Here is a 22,842-nt window from a genome sequence, read left to right on the forward strand (position 1 = left end):
CGACGAGTCTGCCCCGCCTCGCGAGCCCCCTCCTCACTGGATTCTGTCACCTCTTTCCCCATCGTCCAAAACTCTGCTCCACAACTGACCCAAACAGGCGGCGGACTGTGGCAACTACGGGAATTTCACAGTAACTTCATTGCAATTGTAGAGGTTTACAGCATGGAACAGGCCCAACTTGTCCATGATGCCCTTTTTTTTTAAACCCCGAAGCTAATTCCAATTGCCCGCATTTGGCTCATATCCCTCAATAGCCATCTTACCTCATGTAACTGTCTGAATGCTTTTTAAAACAAAATTGTACCCGCCTCTACTACTACCTCTGGCAGCTCGTTCCAGACACTCACCACCCTCTGCGTGAAAAAACTACCCCTCTGGACACTTTTGTATCTCTCCCCTCTCACCTTAAACCTACTCCCTCTAGTTTTAGACTCCCCTACATTTGGGAAAAGATATTGACTATCTAGCTGATCTGTGCCCCTCATTATTTTATAGATCTCTATAAGGGCACCCCTCAGCCTCCTACACTCCAGAAAAAAAAATCCCAGTCTATCCAGCCCCTCCTAAGAACTCAAATCATCAAGTCCTAGTAGTATCCTAGTAAATCTTTTCTGCACTCTTTCTAGTTTAATAATATCCTTAATAGGGTGACCAGAACTGTACACAGTGTTAATGTAAGCCTTACTTGTGACTAATAAATAAACTTTACAAGTACGAGTAATCGCTAACAATTCCAGTCAAGAATTAAGGGGAAGTTTAAAACTACGAGTGTGGTGAGAATGTGGAACACACCACCGCGGAGAGTGGATGAGAAGATTGGAATAAGTGCATTGAAGGGGAAGCTAATTAAACAGATGAGAGAGACAGAGGCGGGGAGAGAGAGAGGGAGAGAGAGAGAGGGTTATACAAACACACAAAGTAGGAGCAGGAGTAGGCTACCAGGCCCCTTGAGTCTGGTCCATCATTCAATAAGGTCATGGCTCATCTCATTGTAACCTCGACCCCACATCCCTGACTACCCCCCCGATGACCTTTCACCCCGTCCTTGCTAATCAAGAATCTATCCAGCTCCGCCTTAAAAATATTCAAAGGCTGCTGCCACCGCCTTTGAAAGAAGAGAATTCTAAAGATTCACGACCGCACCACGGACATTCTCTCTTCCACCTCCTTCCATCGGGATAAAGGTACAAAAGTCTCTTCTAAACTCTGGTGGAATTAAACCTAACCTCTCCAATGTGTTCTCAAAAGACAACCCGTCCACTGCTGGTATTAATCCAGTGGACCTTCTCCGAACTGCTAAGGTATGTAAATAAGGAGCCCAAACTGTACACAATATTCCAGATGTGGTCTCTGTACAACTGAAGCAAAGCCTCCCTATTCTCGTAATCAATTCCCTTCATAATAAATGATAACATAGCTTTCCTAATTACTCGCTGAACCACTCTACTAACCTCTTGTGACTCATGCACTACAACACTGGATCCTTAAGGAGTCTCAAAAACAGCTTCTTCCCCGTTGCCATCAGACTTTTGAATGGGCCTACCTTGCATTCAGCTGATCTTTCTCTACACTCTAGCTATGACCGTAACACTACATTCTGCACTCTCTTGCTTCCTTCTCTATGAACGGCATGCTTTGTCTGTTCCGTGCGCAAGAAACAATACTTTTCACTATATACTAATACATGTGACAATAATAAATCAAATCAAAAACCCTCAGAAAAAATCTCCTCATCTCTGTTTTAAATGGGTGATCCTTTATTTTTAAACAGTGATCCTGAGTTCTAGATTCTCCCAGAAGAGGAAACATCCTCTCCACATCCAGCCTGTCAATACCCCTCAGGATTTTAAAGGTCATCTCATCCTCTTCTAAACTCTGGTGGAATTAAACCTAACCTCTCCAATGTGTTCTCATAAGACAACCCGTCCACTGCTGGTATTAATCCAGTGGACCTTCTCCGAACTGCTAAGGTATGTAAATAAGGAGGCCAAACTGTACACAATATTCCAGATGTGGTCTCTGTACAACTGAAGCAAAGCCTCCCTATTCTCGTAATCAATTCCCTTCATAATAAATGATAACATAGCTTTCCTAATTACTCGCTGAACCACTCTACTAACCTCTTGTGACTCATGCACTACAACACTGGATCCCTGATATGGGCGGCACGATGGCACAATGGTTAGCACTGCTGCCTCACAGCTACAGGGATCCCGGTTTGATTCCCAGCTTGGGTCACTGCGTGTGTGGAGTCTGCATGTTCTCCCCGTGTCTGCGTGGGTTTTCTCTGGGTGCTCCGGTTTCCTCCCACAGTCTGAAAGACGCGCTGGTTAGGTGCAATGGCCATGCTAAATTGCCCCTAACAGTGTACCTGAACAGGTGCTGGAGTGTGGGGACTAGGGGATTTTCACAGTAACTTCATTGCAGTGTTAATGCAAACTGACTTATGACACTAATAAATGAACTTTAAACTCCAGGCCAGGAATACTGGGTGCGAGTATAATCAATGAGCAGGTAATGCAAGGAAGTTGGATTAATCACTAGAATATTTCAGTACCGAATATTGCAAGAACCCTTATGGGAGACAGACTCCCAACTCCATGCGGGCAGGAAGTGCCATTACAATACAGGATGGCCCTGGTGTGAGGGATTTCGGTGATGAGGATTAGATTAGAGAAATTGGGACTGTTCTGCTCGGAAGAGAAGGTTGACAGGGGATTTAATAAGAGGTGTTCAAAATCTTGATGGTGCTGGTCAGAGTGGATAGAGAGAAACTGTTCCCACTTGACAGAATGGTGACACAAGCATCCAGGCGTGGTCACGATCTGGAGTACCTGACTGTAAAAATGGGAATTGGATAAGCACCAAGTGGGGAAAAAAAAATCTTCAGGGCTACAGGGAAAGGGAGGAGAGGGGAGTGGCTGAATTGCTCTGGAAGAGGGTTGACATGGGCTTGATGGGCCAAATGGCCTCCGCACATCATATAACCTTCCTATGATTCTTTTAAAGTATGCCACAAGAGTCTACCGAAAAGAAATGAGAGAGAGGTTTAAGAATCAGGGATTATAACAAGTACTATTTCCCAGGGCTGAAATGGTCGCTACGAGAGGACACAGGTGTAAGGTGCTGGGGAGCAGGTACAGAGGAGATGTCAGGGATAAGTTTTTCACTCAGAGGGTGGTGAGTGAGTGGAATCGGCTGCCGACGGTGGTGGCGGAGGCGAACTCGTTGGGGTGTTTTAGGAGATTTCTGGATGAGTACATGGGATTTAATGGGATTGAGGGTTATAGATAGGCCTGGTAGGTAGGGATATGATTAGTGCAACTTGTGGGCCGAAGGGCCTGTTTGTGCTGTAGTGTTCTATGTTCTATGTACTGTCGCAAGATGCCCTGCCTAACCCAGAATTACATCTCACAACTGTCTCATGTTTACCGCCAGGCACAAACAGGATGTTAAAACTGTTACAGGCTCTGTACATCGTAATGGGTTAATACAGTTTACCTATGGGATAGCAATAAGTTAGCCCCAGCAATGTCATCTGACTTTGAATTGTTCCATTGTTGCAGGAATGGTTATTACTGTGGGCAAGTAGATCTCTCTCAGTTTCCCCGTACGTCCTCAGCAAAGGACTCCATTTCACTCACTTGCACCCTCACCTCAAAGAATTTCAGGCTAAGCAGGATTCTGAACTCTTCTGCCGTCGTCTCCACCCTCGCACTCACATCTTTGGGCAGGAGACGCCCCCCCACCACACTGTTCAGCAACAGAGCCTTTCACCCCTACCCCTCCAGCATTCGCCCTCTACCTGGACCCCTCCCTCCGGCCTCCTGCTTGTTCTTGATCTTTTCAGTGAGAACTGTCAGCGCAACATCGACCGTCTCAATTACTCTGCTCCACTTAGCCACTCCAACCTGTCTCCCTCTGAACTGGCTGCGCTCCGTCCTCTCAGGTCTAAACCTGACTTTGTTATCAAACCCGCCAACAAGGGCAGTGCTATTGTTGTCTGGCGTACGGACATCTACCTCGCAGAGGCTGAGCTCCAACTTTCAGACACTTCCTCCTACCTCACCCTTAACTGTGACCCCATCACCAAACATCATGCCACAGTTTCCAGGACTGTCACTGACCTCATCGCTTCTGGAGATCTTCACTCCACAGCTTCCAATCTCATACTCTCCCAACCCCGGACAGCCCACTTCTACCTCTTTCCCAAAATCCACAAACTGGACTATGCCGGTAGGCCCATCATGTCAACCTGTTCCTGTCCCACACAGCTCAATTTTTCTGATTTTGACTCCATCTTCTATCCCCTTGTCCAGTCTCTTCCCACCAACATCCATGACTCCTTTGATGCCCGATATATCAACAACTTCCAGTTCCTTGGTCCAAACCATTTCTTCTTCACTGTGGATGCCCAATCCCACTACACCTCCATCGCCCACCAGAACAGTCTGAGGGCTCTCCAATTCTTCCTCGAACAGAGACCTGAACAATCCCCATCCACCACCACTCTCCCCCGTCTGGCCGAACTTGCTCTCTCATTCAACAATTTCTCCCTTAACTTGTCTCACTCCTTGCAAGTGAAATGTGCGGCAAGGAGTATCTGCTTGGGCCCCAGTTATGTTTGTCTCTTTGTGCGTATGTGGAACAACTCCTTGTTCCAGTTCTATGCAGGCCTTCTCCTGCAATTCTTTATCCATTACATTGATGACTATATCAGTGTCGCCTCATCCTCTTGTCTGGGCCCAGAAAAATTTACCAATTATGGTTCCAATTTCCATCCCTCTCCACCTTCACATGGTCCATCTCTGACACTTCCTTTCCCCTCCCTAACCGCTCTGTCTCCATTTCCAGTGATAAGCTAACCACCAATATTCACTGCAAATCCACCAACTCCCAGGGCTACCTTGACTACAGCACCTTAGACCCACATCCCATAAGGACTCCATCCCATCTGATACAATATAAAATCCATCACACTACTCCCTCTCTTTAAGTCTGAAGAAGAGTCTCATGGAACCGAAACCTTGGCCGGAATTTTAACGCCCCATCCGCTGTGGCAATCGGAGCGGGTGAGGGGCAGAACATGAGAAGGTCCAAAAGAGAAAATGCTGGAAAATCTCAGTATCATCTGTAAGGAGAGGAAAGAACTGAGGTTTCGAGTCCAGATGGCCCTTTGTCAAAGCTCTTTGTCAAATGGGAAGGTCAGATGACCTCGGGCGTGACATTATGGTTTCAAGGTGAGCGAGGCCATAAAATCCTTCCTTTTAACTCTGTTTCTCTCTCCGCAGATGCTGCCAAACCTGCTGAGTTCATTCAGCACAATCTGGTTTGTGTTTCAGATCTCTATGAGTGTTTCCTCGCGATTTTGCAATACATCAGTGCAGATTAACCATCCCTGACATACAGCTCAGTGGGCACACACTGCGCCGCTCAACTCCATTAAGATACTATCACATTGTATTTCAGGTTGGAGCACACGTAATTAAACGCAGGAGTGAAAAACTTAAGGAGATTGCATCTCTTTGCTTGAGTTTACAGAGGCAAGTGTTTTTTTTGCATCAGAGAGTCAGCTACAGGATCACACAATCACACGGGGAGCAGTGTCCTGAAACTACAAAAGGTGGTGAACGAAGCCCAATCCATCACGCAAACCAGCCTCCCATCCACTGACTCTGTCTACACTTCCCACTGCCTCAGCAAAGCAGCCAGAATAATCAAGGACCCCACACATCCCGGACATTCTCCCTTCCATCTTCTTCCGTTGGGAAAAAGATACAAAAGTCTGAGGTCACGTACCAATCGACTCAAAAATAGCTTCTTCCCTGCTGCTGTCAGACTTTTGAACGGACCTACCTCGCATTAAGGTGATCTTTCTCTAACACCCTAGTTATGACTGTAACACTACATTCTGCTCTCTCTCCTTTCCTTCACTATGAACGGTATGCTTTGTCTGTATAGCGCGCAAGAAACAATACTTTTTACTGTATACTAATACATGTGACAACAATAAATCAAATCAAAACCAGAAGAATTCCACTTCAGAGGCTTAGCTCAGTCCTAAGTTTCAGAGTCACTGGGATTGCTTGTTCCAAGTCTACACACATTCCCACAAATACTGGGCTCTGGGCCGATGGAACAGACTCTAGCTCCCTGCGCTTGGGGTGTGTTTGATTCCTGCTGGGTTTCCTGTCTGCATAGGAACAGTTCCAGCAGGACAGCCCATTGCCAAGTACCAGCTGACCAACTGGAAGTGACTTCATTAAGATTTCACCTTTAAACTCCATGTACGGAGTTATATAAATGAAATAATATCTGGTATTATTATTATTATTATTGTTATTACTCCATCATTTATGGCCGAATGAACTAAGTCCCAACCTTGATGGATGCACCAATGAGAACACAAGAAATGGCAGCAGTGGGTCATTTGGCCCCTCGAGTCTGTTCCACCATTCAATAAGATCGTGGCTAATCTGACTGTGGTCTTAACTCCACTTCCTTGTCTGTCCACCCGCCCTCCTGCAAACTCTTGACTCCCTTACCAATCAAAAGTATGTCAACATTGAATACATCACAGAATGTCTACAGCACAAAAGGAGGCCATTCGGCCCATCGAGCCTGCACCGACCACAATCTCGCCCAGGCCCCATCAATCTACATTTACTCTAGCTAGTCCCCTGACGCTAAGGGGCAATTTAGCATGGCCAATCCACCTATCTGGTACATCTCTGGACTGTGGGAGGAAAGTAGGAAACCCACGCAGACACAGGGAGAATGTGCAAACCCTGCACAGACAGTGACCCAAGCCAGGAATTGAATCTGAGTCCCTGGCACTGTGAGGCGGAAGTGCTAACCACTATGCCACCTTGCCACCCCCGTGTTGCTTACAGAGGTTGGTGACCTGATATTGCCAAAGTCACGACAAACAAAAATCCAATGTGTGTATGAAACCTGCTACCCACTGCGGAAAGGGACAAGCCAATCACCGGAAGCCAGTGATCTTCACAGACTCGTTTGGGCTGGAAAATTCTGGGGGCTTCCCCCTGCCGCGAGTGGAGGCAGCAAGCCTTTCACTCATTCACTGCCTTTGGCGGGATCGGAGGACCCCACCAGTGGGAGGGGTCGGAACATTCCCGCCCTGGTCCATCCCAAGCCCACTGACCTGCTGCAGTGGCCAGCGAGCTTAACCTAGACCATCTTTTAAGTCTTAAAGATATAGGAATAGAGATAGGCCATCGAGTCCGCTCCCCCATTCGATCATGGCTGATATGCTCCTCATCCCCATTTTCCTGCCTTCTCCCCATAACCTTTCAAACCATTACCAATTAAAAGTCTGTCTAACTCCTCCTTAAATTTACTCACTGTCCCAGCATCCACTGCACTTTGGGGCAGCGAATTCCACAGATTCACAATCCTTTGGGAGAAATAGTTTCTCCTCAACTCTGCTTTAACTTTGCTACCCCTTAGCCTAAGACTATGACCTCTCGTCCGAGAATGACCCACAAGAAGAAGTATCCACTGTACTCAACGTTACAGTTTCCGCTCACATTCTGAAAGACGTGCTGGTTAGGTGGATTGACCCAAACAGACGCCGAATTGTGGAGACCAGGGTAATTTCACCGTAACTTAATTGCAGTGTTAATGTTCGACTTACTTGTGACGAATAAATAAACTACATCCTGCACCCTCTCCTTTCCTTCTCTATGAACGGTGTGCGTTGTCTGTACAGCGCACAAAATACAATACTTTTCACTGTATCCCAATACATGTGACAATAATAAATCAAATCAAAGAGAAATTTGCAAAGAGATGGGTGGTGACCATTAAGCTTAAAAGTTGAGCAATTTATGTAAATTGTAGAATATCCTGAGAGTCAGCAGTTAATGGGTTTTACATTTAATTACAGCTGGATAGCCTCACCAAACTGCATCAATGCGCTGAAGAAGAGTCACATTGGACTCGAAACGTTAACTCGGTCCGTCTCTCCACAGATGCAGCCAGCACTGTTCGTGCTTTCTGTTTCTATTGTAGTATTGCCAGACTGATTGGATGGTCTTGAGTGACCCCATTGCTGGCCTAACTAACTGGACATTCGATGTGTGAGTTGGCAGAACAACATTTTTTTCTCATGAACAATTTTCTCAATTTGGCATCTGCTCCTCATATCACCAGGGACAGAATAATCATCCTCCAAAAACATACAACGCTGATCTGTGAACCGTGGTGACGTCGAATTTGGTTTTCAGATAGAGGTCCCTCCTTTGCTTTGACCCTGCCACTCCAACCCCGTACGCAGTCGTAAAAAGTGTTGGAATGCTTATTACAAAATTAATTCAGCTGTGCCGCCCTGCCGAATCCTAATAAATGCATCACGCCAAGAAGTGCCCTGGTTAGACTGTGATGTCCGTAAAGTGCAGATAAAAATAAGCAGACTGCATGTCTCTCTGCGCGACATAGTCACTTAATCACTCACTCCGATTGTAACACGCTATCAGAAAATGTACACAATGTGATTAAAAGCCTAATGTATCCTGCTGCCTCAAGGCGACAGTGGCTGAGGAGTGACTGTACTGATAGGGGGGAGCACTGATGGAAGAGACATCAGGGTATTTCGTAGGTGAGTTCTCTGCTGCCCATTTGGAATTCTGCAGAGTGTGAATGAGAGGAAACATCGGAATTCGGCACGATGGGAGTGAACGGGAAACAAGCTGGGCAGCACGGTGGTTAGCACTGCTGCCTCACAGCGCCAGGGACCCGGGTTCGATTCCCAGCTTGGGTCACCATCTGTGTGGATTTTGCACATTCTCTCCATGTCTGCGTGGGTTTCCTCCGGGTGCTCCAGTTTCCTCCCACAGCCCAAAGATGTGCCGGTTAGGTGGACTGGCTGTGCCAAATTGCCCCTTAGTGTCAGGGGGACTAGCTAGAGTAAATGCATAGGGTTATGGGGATAGGGCCTGGGTGGGATTGTGGTCGGTGCAGACTCGATGGGCCAAATGGCCTCCTTCTGCACTGTAGGATTTATGTTTCTAAGCTGGTCCCAAATTTGGGTTAGTAATTTAAGAGACAGAAGAGCTGGAGATGGCCACTTGGCCTCTCTAACCATACTGGATCATGACTGGACTTGCTGGATCCTGAAGTAAGGGGAGGCTGAATGACTATGTGACCGGATAGCCAATGTATTGACAATGAGTCTGTGTCTTGGTAATGCAATGTGTCAGACTTCCAAGTAGATCTTCCTTGGAGCTCCGTGGAAAAGTAAATCTGCTGCTGTCAGCCGATTCGGCCCATAAGAGACTCCAGTTCCACACTGCAGATGTGGCTGACTCTTAACTGCTGCTCTCTGGAGTAGGCACAGTAAGAAGTCTCACAATGCCAGGTTAAAATCCAACAGGTTTATTTGGTAGCACGAGCTTTCAGAGCACTGCTCCTTCACCTGATGAAGGAGCGGCACTCCAAAAGCTCGTGATTCCAAATAAACCTGCTGGGACTTTAACCTGGAGTTGTGAGACATCTTACAGTGCCTACTCCAGTCCAACGCCCGCATCTCCACATCGTGGCCCTCTGAGTAAGCCCACTGCTTGTGGTTGGCTCACCATCACAACATTCTCAGGGCGCCAAGGGACTTACCCTGGGGTTATGGAGGGTGGGGGGGTAAGTTATTTGCCCCATTCTCCCAGCAGGCAACATGACTCAGAACCTCGAATGGAAAGAATATTTTCTGCTCCTACATTTTACCACCCAGTGACTTACAAATAACCAGCGGGGTCTCACAAGGAACTCAGGGAAAAGACCCCATGGAAACTGGTAGGAAGGGTTTTGTTATGCACTTTCTGAGCACGGTGATGAGGGCGGAGGGGTCAGAGTGAGGGAATAGAAGGATCAGGTGGCTGCTGTGAGATAGAATCAAGGGTCCACGTACCTGGGAACTGGTAGCTGTAGCTTGGCGCGAATCCCGGGTATCCACGACCGTACGTTGCGACAAAGTTTGGGTAACCTTTAAAAGAATATTATAGAGAGGGAGAGAAGATGTAAGATTTCAGGTTAGAGGAAGCAGACTGCGGCGGCTGCTGTATACATCTTAGTCACAACTTTTACACAGGCTGCACCACCGTTACTATAAGGCAATTGTCATAGAGTCCTAGAGGTTTACAGCATGGAACTGTCTAAATGCTTTTGGAAAGACAAAATTGAACTCTACTATTACCCTACTATGCCTCTGGCAGCTTGTTCCAGACATTCATCACCCTCTGTGAAAAAAAACACCCTTTTGTAAGCCTCTCTCCCCTCACCTTAAACCTATAACCTCTAGTTTTAGGCTCCCCTACCTTTGGGAAAATTGTAATGAAGCTAAAAGCTCAGCTAAGACAAATAGGCAAGTTGGCCAGTCTCACCTGATGAAGGAGCAGTGCTCCGAAAGCTCGTGATTCCAGATAAACAAAGAACAAAATAAATTACAGCACAGGGCCAGACTCTTTGTCCCTCCAAACCTGTTGGGATTTTAACCTGGTGTTGTGAGACTTCTTACTGTGCCCAGCCCAGTCCAACGCTGGCATCTCCACCTCAAGTCAAACGGGGAGTGGGGTGTTTCCACTTATTTTAAGGAGATTTTTCCACGGATCCATTTCAGAAGGTCACTTTCAGCTGCACCTTCTGTAGTCAAGAGTCACTCCTCATGCATTGAACCCCAACAGCTGACCCTTAACCATGTGTTTACTCGAATATCAGTGCAAGCATACCTTCCAGTGCAAACATCAACCAGGCAGGAACTGAAAGGGAAAAGGAAGACTGGCCAATTTTTTGCTCCCCTCACCCAGCGACGGCTGAGGCAGGTTGGACCATCGCTAAGTCAGCACAGATCAGCAAGTGGCTGTGGGAACTTTCTGGCTTACTGCCTTGTGGCTTAATGTAACCTCAAGACGATGGCAAAATTGACATGGGAGAAATACATTGGGCGAACCCAGTGGAGGTGAAGGAGAAGACACGACGGGAGAAGGTAGTAGGGTGACATGGCGACACAGCGGGTTAGCACTGCTCCCTCACAGCACCAGGTTCAATTCCTTCCTGTGCAGAGTCTGCACATTTTGCCCGGAGTTTGCACATTCTCCCCGTGTCTGCGTGGGTTTCCTCCGGGCCCTCCGGTATCCTCCCACAGTCCAAAAATGAGAGGGTTAGATGGATTAGCCATGCTAACTTACCCTTTAGTGTCGGGGGGATTGTCGGGGTAAATACATGGGGATACGAGGGTAGGGCCTGGGTGAGATTGTTGTTGGTGCAGGCTCGATGGACCGAATGGTCTCCTTCTGGACTGTAGGGATTCTATGATAATCATAAAGATACTTATGGAGAACGCGCCAATGGTTTTACTACAAAAGAGGGCGTTCTCCAAGATTGGTGCGATTGATTATGATTATTTATAGAACACACGGTTTGCTGGAAAAGATGAATTATCTGAAGCTTTATAAAGGAGTTGGATGGATCCGTGACTAAGCAAGAGGTGCAGGACATTTCAAAAAGGGAAATATTCAAAAAGGGAAATAGACTCTCCAGAAACAAGACTGGGACCATAAGGAAAGCAGGACAGAAGTGGATTATCCTTTCTCCATTGCCACCCTAACACTGTCGACGCTGGGTCTCTACAGCAGCCCAGTTCCCCCGACACCGTGACAACCAAGCATTCATTTCTGAACATTATTCCCTACAAATAATGCAGGTAGTGATATGCGGGGGGTGTGGGTGGGGGTGGGGGGGGGGGCATCCACTAGAGGGTTTGTGATTAGATTTAAACTCTACTGAGGACACTCACTGACCCCCATCGAAGACAGCCAGGACACCGCGGGTACCATTTTTGCCTCAATGTCAGAACATCGGAGGTTCGAATCCCACTCCGGAAACTTGAACACAACACTTAGACTGGCACTCCAGTGCAGCAGTGAGGTAGGTCACTTTCTGGTTGGGACCTTTGAAACAAGAAGGCGTACAAGATCCCCTGGCGTAATTTCAATGAAGAACAAAGGATCTGTTCCTATTGTCCAGGCCAACCCGTATCCCTCAATCAACCTCACTAAAGTACAGATTTAGACCCTGCCTAATTTTATGACACAGTGTACATCAAGTGACTAAATTGAACTCACTCACTAGGGAGGGGTGTTTAGGGTTGTATTGTTTTAAAGTTTATTAGTGTCATAAGTAGGCTTACATTAACACCGCAATGAAGTTACTGTGAAAATCCCCTAGTTGCCAAACTCTGGCGCCTGTCTGGGTACACGGAGGGAGAATTTAGCACGGCCCAATGCATCCTAACCAGCACGTCTCTCGGACTGTGGGAGGAAACTGGAGCACCCAGAGGAAAGCCCCGTCGACACGGGGAGAACATGCAGATTCCACACAAACAAACCGGGAATTGAACCCGGGTCCCTGGCATTGTGAAGCAGCGCTGCTAACCACTGTGCTGCCCTTATTTGAGCTTTCGCTCCTTTAAAAACCCATTTTATCAAATCATAACATGCCCATAAGATTCATGCCCTGACAAGTCACATCGATTTATCTTTAGCAATTGTGATGTTAGTGTACCTTTAAGAGGTTAGAGGCAAACTTAAAATAAAGCTTATCTATTAGTCACAAGTAAGGCTTACATTAAAACTGCAATAAAGTTACTGTGAAATTGACTTAGAAGCTGGAAATTTTGCTTTGAAAGTTTTACCAATTAGCTCATAGAAAAGCTTGTTGCCATGTTGCAATGAAAAATCTGTGTTTTTGGGGGAGCTCATCTGACTATAGACTGCTCTGAGTTTTCAAGATCATTTGAAATCAACATACAACCCAAGGAACTGGATTCCAGCATCATGTGAGCTTTACTCTGTGCAGTGATAAATGTGTTTGAAGGGTTTTATTTATTGAATATTGTTTTTGATGAGAGCATCTGATATATACTGGTTAAGGGTTATACATTGTTATGCTTGTTTGCTTTTGCTTGTAATCAATAAAAGATATTGTTAATTTTGTTAACTATGGTCCCAATCTCGTTTCTGGGGAGTCTATTTCCCTTTCCCGTTTCCAAATGTCCTGAACCTCCCTGCTTAGTCACGAATCCATTCAACTCCTTTTTAAAACTTCAGATAATTCATCTTTTCCAGCGAACAGTGTGTCCTATAAATAATTGTAATCAATCACACCACTCTTGGAGAAGGCCCTCTTTTGTAGTAAAACCATATGTTAACAATATATGTTAACTATGCTCTTGATTAACTTTTTTTGATAAAAGCTCCCTAGTGGGTCATTTGAATCATACCCGATGTGAAACAGCTCGTGCTTATCCTCGCCAAATTCAAAATGCAAAACTTATAATTCAGGCAGGCTTTGTAAAACACTTTGGAGTTTCTAACCTGACCCATAACGCAATGCTACGGGAGATTTGACAACCTGTGAATATATGGAGCCAAGGCAAATTGTTGCTGCACTGACACTGGTCTTGGTCTCCCCGGAGTATAACTGTTGTACGACTACAGAGCTCTTCACCCCGTCCAATCCCAGATTTGGTGTTCTATCCTAGCTCTTTGCATGTAGTAGCCGGAGGAAGTGAGCGGCTGGTGATAAGGGGTGCCCAGGCGAACCAGGCATGATAGGAGAGCAGCTGAGCGAGGGAATGAGCAAGTGGGCAAGTAGAGAATGGAGGAGGAAATGGATGGATGGATCGATGGCCAACAACACCATGCTTCTGGTCCATCGAGTCTGCAGCAGCTCTCATAAATTCCCACTGTGCAGAAGGCGGCCATTCAGCCCATCGAGTCTGCACCAACTCTCCGACACAGCAACCCACCCAGGCCCAATCCCTCTAACCCCACGTTCTTACGCTGCTAATCCCCCTAACCCATACAGCTTTGAATACCATAAGGGGCAACTCAGCATGGCCAGTCCCCCTAACCTGCATGTCTTTCGGATGTCACCTGATGAAGGGGCATTGCTCCAAAAGCTTGTGCTACTAAATGAACCTGTTGGACTTTAACCTGGTGTTCTGAGACTACTCACTGTGTCTTTCAGACAGTGGGAGGATTCCGGGGCACCCAGAAGAAACCCATGCAGACACGAGGAGAATGCACATAAACAGTGACCCAAGCCGGGAATCGAAACCCAAGTTCAACAGAATCCCGGGATTGGCACTAACACCGCTGCTGGCCACCTCCCTTGCCCAGGGAGCGCACTTAACAAGAGTCCAGGGTCACTCCTCGGGGCAACTCAGAGCTTGAAAGGTTAAGTGTGATTTGACAGAGTAATTCTTAATGGGACTGAAATAAAAGAGAGGGCATGCAGGCTGAATGTGCTATCTTAGCAGACATTTGATGGTGTGGATTAATAATTCAACGCTCATTTAATGGGTTATTAATTTTTCATGGTTATAAGAAAAAAAAGCTTGTTACATTTAACTCAAACCTTCTCATGCTCTCCAATTTTAATTTCCAGATCCGCTCGACACTACCCCTGGCACAAAGCACGACTCGGAAGGGGAAGACCACAAAGCGAGAAGAGAAAGGAGTTGTCTGTGCCTTAAACCAATATAAATGTCCTCAGATGTGTCTTTTTCTGTTATTAACTGTTCCTGGGCAACACTGTCAATGCCCCGAGGGTACTGACAGTCCCGCAAGGAGTCACAAATAGACCAGAGTGAAGGTGGCAGCAACTCTTCACTGCTCTGCGGGCGCCAAGTTGGCACAGTGGTCAGCACTGCTGCTTCACAGCACCAAGGATCCGGGTTCGATTCCCAGCTTGGGTCACTGTCTGTGTGGAGTTTGTACATTCTCCCCGCGCCTGCGTGGGTTCCCTTCGGGTGCTCCAGTTTCCTCCCACAGTCTGAAAGAAGCATGGGGTTGGGTCGATGGGCCATGTTAAATTACTCCTTACAGTGTTCAAAGGTTAGGGGGATTAGCGGGGCAAGTACCTGGGATTATAGGATAAGGCTTGGAGAGTTGGTGCAGACTCGATGGCCTGAATGGCCTCCTTCTACACTGTAGGAATTAAAATCAGAAGCAAGGATCCAACAATTATGCAGGTTTGGATTTATGCTGTGGCTGTGTGGGTTTTTAACCACAAAGCAATGAAAAATTTATGACTTATGATTCTGAGAGCTGGTGCAGGCTCGATGGGCCGAATGACCTTCTTCTGCTCTGTAGGATTCTATGAGAGCTGGGTGCAGGCTCGATGGGCCGAATGACCTTCTTCTGCTCTGTAGGATTCTATGAGAGCTGGTCAGGTTCGATGAGCCGAATGACCTTCTTCTGCTCTGCAGAGATTCTATGAGAGCTGGGTGCAGGCTCGATGGGCCGAATGGCCTCCTCTGCTCTGTAGGATTCTATGAGAGCTGGTGCAGGCTCGATGGGCTGAACGGCCTCCTCTGCTCTGCAGAGATTCTATGAACATCAACAGCAGGTGGAGGCCAATCAGCCCCTTGAGCTCCTTCAGCCTTTCAATGCTGGATCTACACCTCATCTCCATTTACACCCATTCTTTGATCCACATCTCTTAGTAACTATCCTAAACAGAAAGCCATCCGTTTTAGTCTTTAATATTTCAATTGCCCCTTTGTGGGGGAGAATCCCCCTCTCCTGCGACTTTCTTTGCAGAAAGTGCTTCCTGATTTCACTCCTAAACAGCGTGGCTGTAATATTCAGATGTTGCCCACCTGGTCAGCCCACAATGCCCCCGCTGCCAAAGGGAATGGTTTCTCCAGAACCACCTTCCCGAATACTTCTGTCACTCTAAACACCTTGATCAGGCCACCCCACAGCCACTTAGCATGCCCACTCTGCCTCACAGAACCAGTGACCCGGGCTTGATTTCCGGCTCGGGTCACTGTCTGTGTGGAGTCTGCACGTTCTCCCCGTGTCTGCGTGGGTTTCCTCCGGGTGCCCTGGTTTCCTCCCACAGTCCAAAAGACATGCTGGTTAGGTGTACTGGCCGTGCTAAATTCTCCCTCAGTGTACCCGAACGGGCACCGGAGTGTGGTGACTAGGGGATTTTCACAGTAACTTCTTCGCAGTGTTAACGTAAGCCGACTTATGACACCAATAAATAAATAAAAAATAAAATAAATAAAGAGTAAAATTTTTAAAAATGAAATAAACTGTAGCGTCTGGCTCTAAAGCCATTTTCGGAGGTTGTCTGTGACACTGCGGTTAGTCGCTGATGTGAAGCTGCGAGCAGCTGATGCAAGTTCAGGGGGTGATGATGAGTCAACGAGCAACATGTCCCATATCTCACCTCAGCACAGTCTTTGCAAGTGATCTCTGAGAGCAGATGCCAGGCCTGCAAAGATCTTGACCGAAAGACAATGAATAGAGAGAGATACATGATCCCTCAACCAGCAGAGATGGGCAGCTCTCACCTACCTGACCTGACAACGGATGGGGCCCATTCATGTCATCCATCTGAACATCCCTGGCGAGTTTTGTAGGTTGCCCAAGAAGCAAAGTCTGCTACCAGGTTATTGGATCACCCTGTGCGCCCATACTTACCAGAACCCATTCCATCCCCCACTAACTGATTATTTTCACAGATAATGGGCAGGGAGAAAGAGCTGACCCAGTTTTCCCACCTGGAGGTCAAAGTTCCATAATTTAATTGGCAAACAACTTTCCATTACCAACGCATGGTGGGGATTTGTCACTGTATGAGGCTGCAGCTTAATCTGCTGCTGCCCTCACTGCCCTGCACAAAGCAAAGAGAATCAGCAGAGGTTTATCCTATCCGTATGTGAATGGGCGCTGGTTTTGGATTGCTTCTACAAGCCTCATCATTACAGTGTCCAGTGACATGGGAGGGCCCGACCCCAATCAAACACCCCTGCATGGTGCCCCCGCAAGGTAACACTCCTTCTGAGGATGTCTGTCTGACGTTAAGAGAGAACATTAACATGCCCTAGCAGAGAGCATCAAAAGAGCAAAAGCAGAAGTTGCACCAAGGGGAGATGGGCGATATGTCTTACCATTGGTGATACTTAACGGATGAGTATTTAACACATTAAAGAGCGCTGTTCTCTGATTGGTATTTTAATGGGAGCGAAGCTACATAATCAGACTAACGCCTCATTAAAACAGCAGATTGAGGATTACTCGCTGACCTACATTGCCTTCTGCTTTGGCAACAACCTGGTTTTGAAATGTCCAGCCCCACGGCACTCAGAGAGATCTCTGCCCTCCCTTCACCCCTGCGCTCGCTGGGCCTGCAGCTCACTGATGCATAGATTTTAAAATTCTCATCAAGGACGGCACAGTGGTTAGCACTGCTGCCTCACTGCGCCAGGGACCCGGCTTTAATTCTGGTCTTGGGTCACCGTCTGTGTGGAGCTTGCCTGGATTTCCTCCGGGTGCTCTGGTTTCCTCCCACATTCCAAAAATGTGCGGTTTAGGTGAATTGGCCAAGCTAAATTGCTCCTTGGTGTCAGGGAGATTAGCAGGGTAAATATGTAAGGTTACAGGGATGGGCTCTGGGTGGGATTGTGGTCAGTGCAGACTTGATGGGCCGAATGGCTTCCTTCTCCACTGTAGGGGTTCACTGATTCAATGACCCTTGTTTTCAAACTCCCCCCCCGTGGCCTCCCTCACTCCTCCAACCACCAACTCACCCCAACAACCCATCTCTGCAATCTTCTCCAGCCCCTCAACCCTCTGAGATAGTCGCAGATGCTCCACTTCTGGCCTTTTGCCATCACTGATCTCCACCACTTCACCCCTTCTTCAGCTGCCAAGGCATTGAACCCCAGAATTCTCTTGCCAAACCGCTCCAGCTTCTGAACAATGTCCCCTTAGACCAAGTTCTTTGGTCACCTATCACAACATCTCCTGAGTTGGCACAGCATTGAGTTGTTACCAATTTAATTTTTAAAATTTATTCATTAGTGTCATAAGTAAGGCTTATATTAACACCGCAATGCAAAGTTACTGTGAAAATCGCCTAGTCACCACACTCTGGCGCCTGTTCGGGTATAAATCCCTATAGTGCAGAAGGAGGCCATCCAGCCCATTGAGTCTGCACCAAACACAATCCCATCCAGTCCCTATCCCCATAACCCCACGTACTTACTCTGCTACTCTCCCTGACATTAAGGGGCAATTTAGCATGGCCAATCCATCTAACCTGCACATCTTTGGGATGTGGGAGGAAACTGGAGCTCCCGGAGAAAACCCTCGCAGACATGGGGAGAATGTGCAAACTCCACATAGGCAGCGACCCAAGCTGGGAATTGAACCCGGGTCCCTGGCGCTGTGAGGCAGCAGTGCTAACCTCTGCCACGCCATGTTGCTTACAGAGGTTGCCAAACACATGAAACAAAATAAATCTGCATTTACATAGCACCTTTCACAGCCGCAGGATCAAAGCATTTGACAGCCAATGAAGTGAGGTCCCTGCTGTGATGTCTGAGCTGCACGGCCACACTCACTGATAAGAGTAAATGGGGCTGTGTTGATCAGATTGGCGACACTGCGCCGTTTATTATAGCTTACCTCTCCAGTGTGGAAGGCGAGTTTCACAGTTCGATCGCAACTCATTCTATTCCATGTTGAAACACCAGACTAAGACGATTAAAGCTTTAGTAATGCTAATCTGTTTGTGTTTACAAAGCAAATCTCTGGCACCTCCTAACTCAAGCTCACAGTGGACTGCAGCCCTGGATGCTAATGTTTTGCCTTTCTCTGCATTCTCCTCGAATACTGATACATTGCCCTCTCTGTGCCCTTCTTTGTCCTGATGCCCTCTATCTCTCGGCCTGTTCATTTGAGCCCTGTTGCGTTGGTTTCATAGAATCCTACAGTTCAGAAAGAGGCCATTCAGCCCATCAAGTCTGCACCAACCACAATCCCTCCCCAGGTCCCATCCCTATAATCCCATACATTTACACTAGCTAGTCATCCTGACACTAAGTGGCAACTTCAGCATGGCCAATCCATCTAACCCGCACATCTTTGGACTATGGGAGGGAACTGGAGCACCTGGAGGAAACCCACAAAGACATGGGGAGAGCATGCAAACTCCACACACAGCCAAGCCGGCCATCAAACATGGATCCCTGGCACTGTGAGACAACAGCGCTAACCACTGTGCCACCATGCCACCATTTGTACTAACCTTCAACAGTTCCAGAGCCGAGCTTCTCTCTCCATCCTACTGCCTGCTTCTTCCAATCAGCTCAGGTACAACCACTCACATCTAGAAGGACAATGGTAGCAGATACATGGGAACGCCACCGCCTGGAGATGCCCCTCCAAGTCACTCACCATCCTGACTTGGAAATATGTCACTGTGGCTTCACTGTCGCTGGGTCAAAATCCTGGAACTCCCACCATAACAGCACTGTGGGTGTACCTACACCACGTGGACGGCAGTGGTTCAAGAGGGCAGCCCATCACAACCTTCTCGAGGGGCAATTAGGGATGGGCAATAAATGCTGGCCCAACCAGAAATTCCCATGTCACAGAATAATTGTGACTAATATATGTCCAAAGATGTGCAGGTTAAGTGGATTGGCCATGCTAAATTGCCCCTGAGTGTCAGGGGGTTTAGCAGGGTAAACACGTGGAGTTATGAGGATAGAGCCTGAGTGGGATTGTGATCGGTGCAGACTCGATGGGCCGAATGGCCTCCTTCTGCACTGTAGGGATTTTATGATATTAAACTCCATACTGGATAAGAACGATACACAACTGGATTATTAACATACAATATTAATATTTGGAAGATATATATATATATCTGCAAAGACGTATGCGAGTGGGTGCAACGGGGCGTGGGTGTGAGAGTGGGCGGGCATGCGAGTGAGCGGGCAGGCCTGAGAGTGAGAGGGTGGATGCTAGACTGAACACGAGGAGGCATGCGCAAGAGCGCAAGCGAGTTTGACAGTGGGAGAGAAAGCGAGAGCACAAGAGCGTGAATGCTAAAGAGAGTGAGAATGTGAGTGTGCAAGATTGCGAAAGACAAACTACAAGGGAGAGCACGCGAGGGTGCATGCGCGAAGGAGAGTGCGCGAGGGAGCGCGCACGGAGGAGAGCGCACAAAGGAGAGAGCGCAAAGGAGAGTGCGCGACAGTGCGCACGCAAGGGAGCATTTGAGACAGTGGCTCTGTGAGCTTGTGTGTGTGAGGCATTCACAGCAAACAACGATCCAAGTCATTTAGACAATCCAATTTTATTCCTGCTTTATATTTCACTGCCCAAATCCCCTTGCCAAGGTCTTGTTTTCTGTGATTTAACAAGTTGTTTAGACAACTTGGGTCAATAAAAGAAATTGGTTACTGGTCTGATGCAGTCAGACTGATGTGTCTGAAAAATGATTTTAGTGCTGTGAGCTAAAGCTGTCTTCGAGTGTTTAAGGCAGGACCATAAGCACACATCACAACGAAAGCTGTTAACAGTGGCACAGAAATTTCTATTGGCAATCTCACTGCACAGATGTTTAAAAGGCTAATATTAAGCTTTCTCACCACTTGTTCAACTGAGATTTATTTTCAACTTGTTAACCCCATGAAAACAGAGTTATTTCACAAAAGTTCCTTAAGCACTGATTCAAGAATGTCAACAAGGTATTTTCAACAGCCTTTTTAAGGAACATTGGTGCACGAGTAGGCCATTCAGCCCATCAACTTTCTCTACTTTCTCTGGAGACTAAGGAAATTTGGCATGTCAGCTACATTTGTTACCAATTTTTATAGATGCACCATAGAAAGCATTCTTTCTGGTTGTATCACAGCTTGGTATGGCTCCTGCTCTACCCAAGACCACAAGGAACTACAAAAGGTCATGAATGTAGCCCAATCCATCATGCAAACCAGCCTCTCGTCCATTGACTTCCCACTGCCTCTGCAAAGCAGCCAGCATAATTAAGGACCCCACACATTCTCTCTTCCACCTTCTTCCATCAGGAAGAAGATACAAAAGCCTGAGGTCACGTACAGCTTCTTCCCTGCTGCCGTCAGACTTTTGAATAGACTTACCTTGCACTAAGCTGATCTTTCTCTACAGCCCTAGCTATGACTTCTACATTCTGCACTCTCTAGTTTCCTTCTCTAGGAACGGTATGCTTTGTCTGTATAGCACACAAGAAACAATACTTTTCACAGTATGTTAATACATGTGACAATAATAAATCAACTCAAATCAAGACTGCTCTGTCATTCGAACAGATCATGGTTGATCATCTACCTCTTTGCCATTTTGCCCCACTGTCTCCAGATTCCTTGAATATCTCCAAATGTAGCGATGTCCCTCTTGAGAATAGTAAGTAGTCTCACAACACCAAGTTAAAGTCCAACAGGTTTATCTGGTAGTACAAGCTTTTGGAGTGTTGCCCCTTCATCAGGTGAGTGATTAACTGGTGTTGTGATACTATTTACTGTGCCTAGCCCAGTCCAATGCCGGCAACTCCACCTCTTGAGCATGCTCTATGACTAAGCTTGTTCAGCCCTCTGGGGCACAGAATTCCGAAGAGCCACCATCTTCCAAATGAAGAAATTTCTCCTCATTTCAGTCTTAAATAGCCCGCCTACCCTTTATCCCGAGCTGATGTCCTCTGCTTCTAGACTCACCAGCCAAGAGGAACATCCTATCTGCATCCACCTTGTAAGAATTTAATAAGCTCCAATGAGATCACCTCCCAATCTTTGGGACTCTTAGCGAACACAGGTCCACTCTCCTCAATCTCTCCCTCATGAGGCAATTCCGCCATTCCAGGGATTAATCAGGCGACCCTCGTGGCAAATATGTCCCTCCTCAGATAAAGAGATCAAAACTGCAGACAATATTCCAGGGGCAGTCTCACCAAGGATTTTTTTTAAATTGAAAATATAAAGAGAAAGCGCATTAAACTCTGTCTTAGAGTGATGGACAGAGAACGAAGGAAAAGGAACAGGAAAAGAGGAAGGGCAGATGGAAAGGGAGTGAGAGAGAAAACGAGAGAGAAAACCAGAGGCGCAGAGCAGTCCAGTGAGCCAGGGCTAGCCGTGGAAGACAGATAAATGAGAAATGAAGCTATTTTTAGCACACTGGTTAATACATCTCTGTCAAATTCCTGTGATTAAAAGAGACATTTGAACGGCTTGTGAAAAGTGTGTGGAGAGATGGGAATATGTTAAGCAGAGGGGGGGGGTGCTAAAAAATTAGCATGCAGGCAAATTTAATCGTGAGAGAGAAGTGGCAAGGAGCAAGAGTGAAAAAGGAGATAACACGAGCAAAAGAGAGATAGAAGAGGACAAAGCTGATGGGTTAAAGAGATAGGGAGAGACAAATAACAGAAGGGGAAAAAAAAGACAAGGTGAGAAAGGAACAATTGAGGAAGAGGGAAAAATTACAGGAGATGTAATGGGGAAGGGAAAGAGTGAGAGTAGAGGAAAATGGAGAAAGAGAGAGACGGAAAGAGGGAGGCAAAGAGACGGAAAGACAGTGAAAAAGATAAGAGGGAGATTAAAAAACTGACAAAAAATAGGAGTAAGAGAGGAACAGAATAGCAAGACACACAGTAATTACAAAGCTAATTATGGTGACACGATGGCATAGTGGTTAGCACTGCCGCCTCACAGCAACAGGGACCCAGATTCAATTCTCGGCCTTGAGTCACTGTATATGTGGAATTTACATGCCCTCTCCGTATTTCCTCTGGGTGCTCTGGTTCCCTCCCACAGTTCAAAGATGTGCAGCTTAGGTGCATTTGCCATGCTAAATTCTCCCTCAGTGTTACCCAAACAGGCTCCGGAGTGTGACGACTAGGGGATTTTCACAGTAACTACACTGCACTGTTAATATAAGACGACTTGTCACTAATAACCTTTACTGCCCAAAAGTGTGTAGGTTAGGGGATTAG

The 22,842-nt window shown here is 46.9% G+C and overlaps 1 protein-coding gene across 11 annotated transcripts in view; it reads right to left on the reverse strand.

The window, feature by feature from the left end:
- msi2b (musashi RNA-binding protein 2b) overlaps positions 1-22,842 on the reverse strand; it is a 560,852-nt gene that overhangs the window by 139,860 nt on the left and 398,150 nt on the right. For all 11 annotated transcript variants that reach the window (XM_080210479.1, XM_080210476.1, XM_080210473.1 and 8 more), the window contains exon 10: positions 9,923-9,997. In XM_080210479.1, the coding sequence (XP_080066605.1) occupies positions 9,923-9,997 (75 nt within the window). The remainder of the gene's footprint in view (positions 1-9,922; positions 9,998-22,842) is intronic.

The sequence above is a fragment of the Carcharhinus amblyrhynchos genome, chromosome 23, assembly GCF_965287045.1.
Source record: "Carcharhinus amblyrhynchos chromosome 23, sCarAmb.v2.hapA, whole genome shotgun sequence".
Classification (NCBI taxonomy): Eukaryota; Metazoa; Chordata; class Chondrichthyes; order Carcharhiniformes; family Carcharhinidae; genus Carcharhinus; species Carcharhinus amblyrhynchos.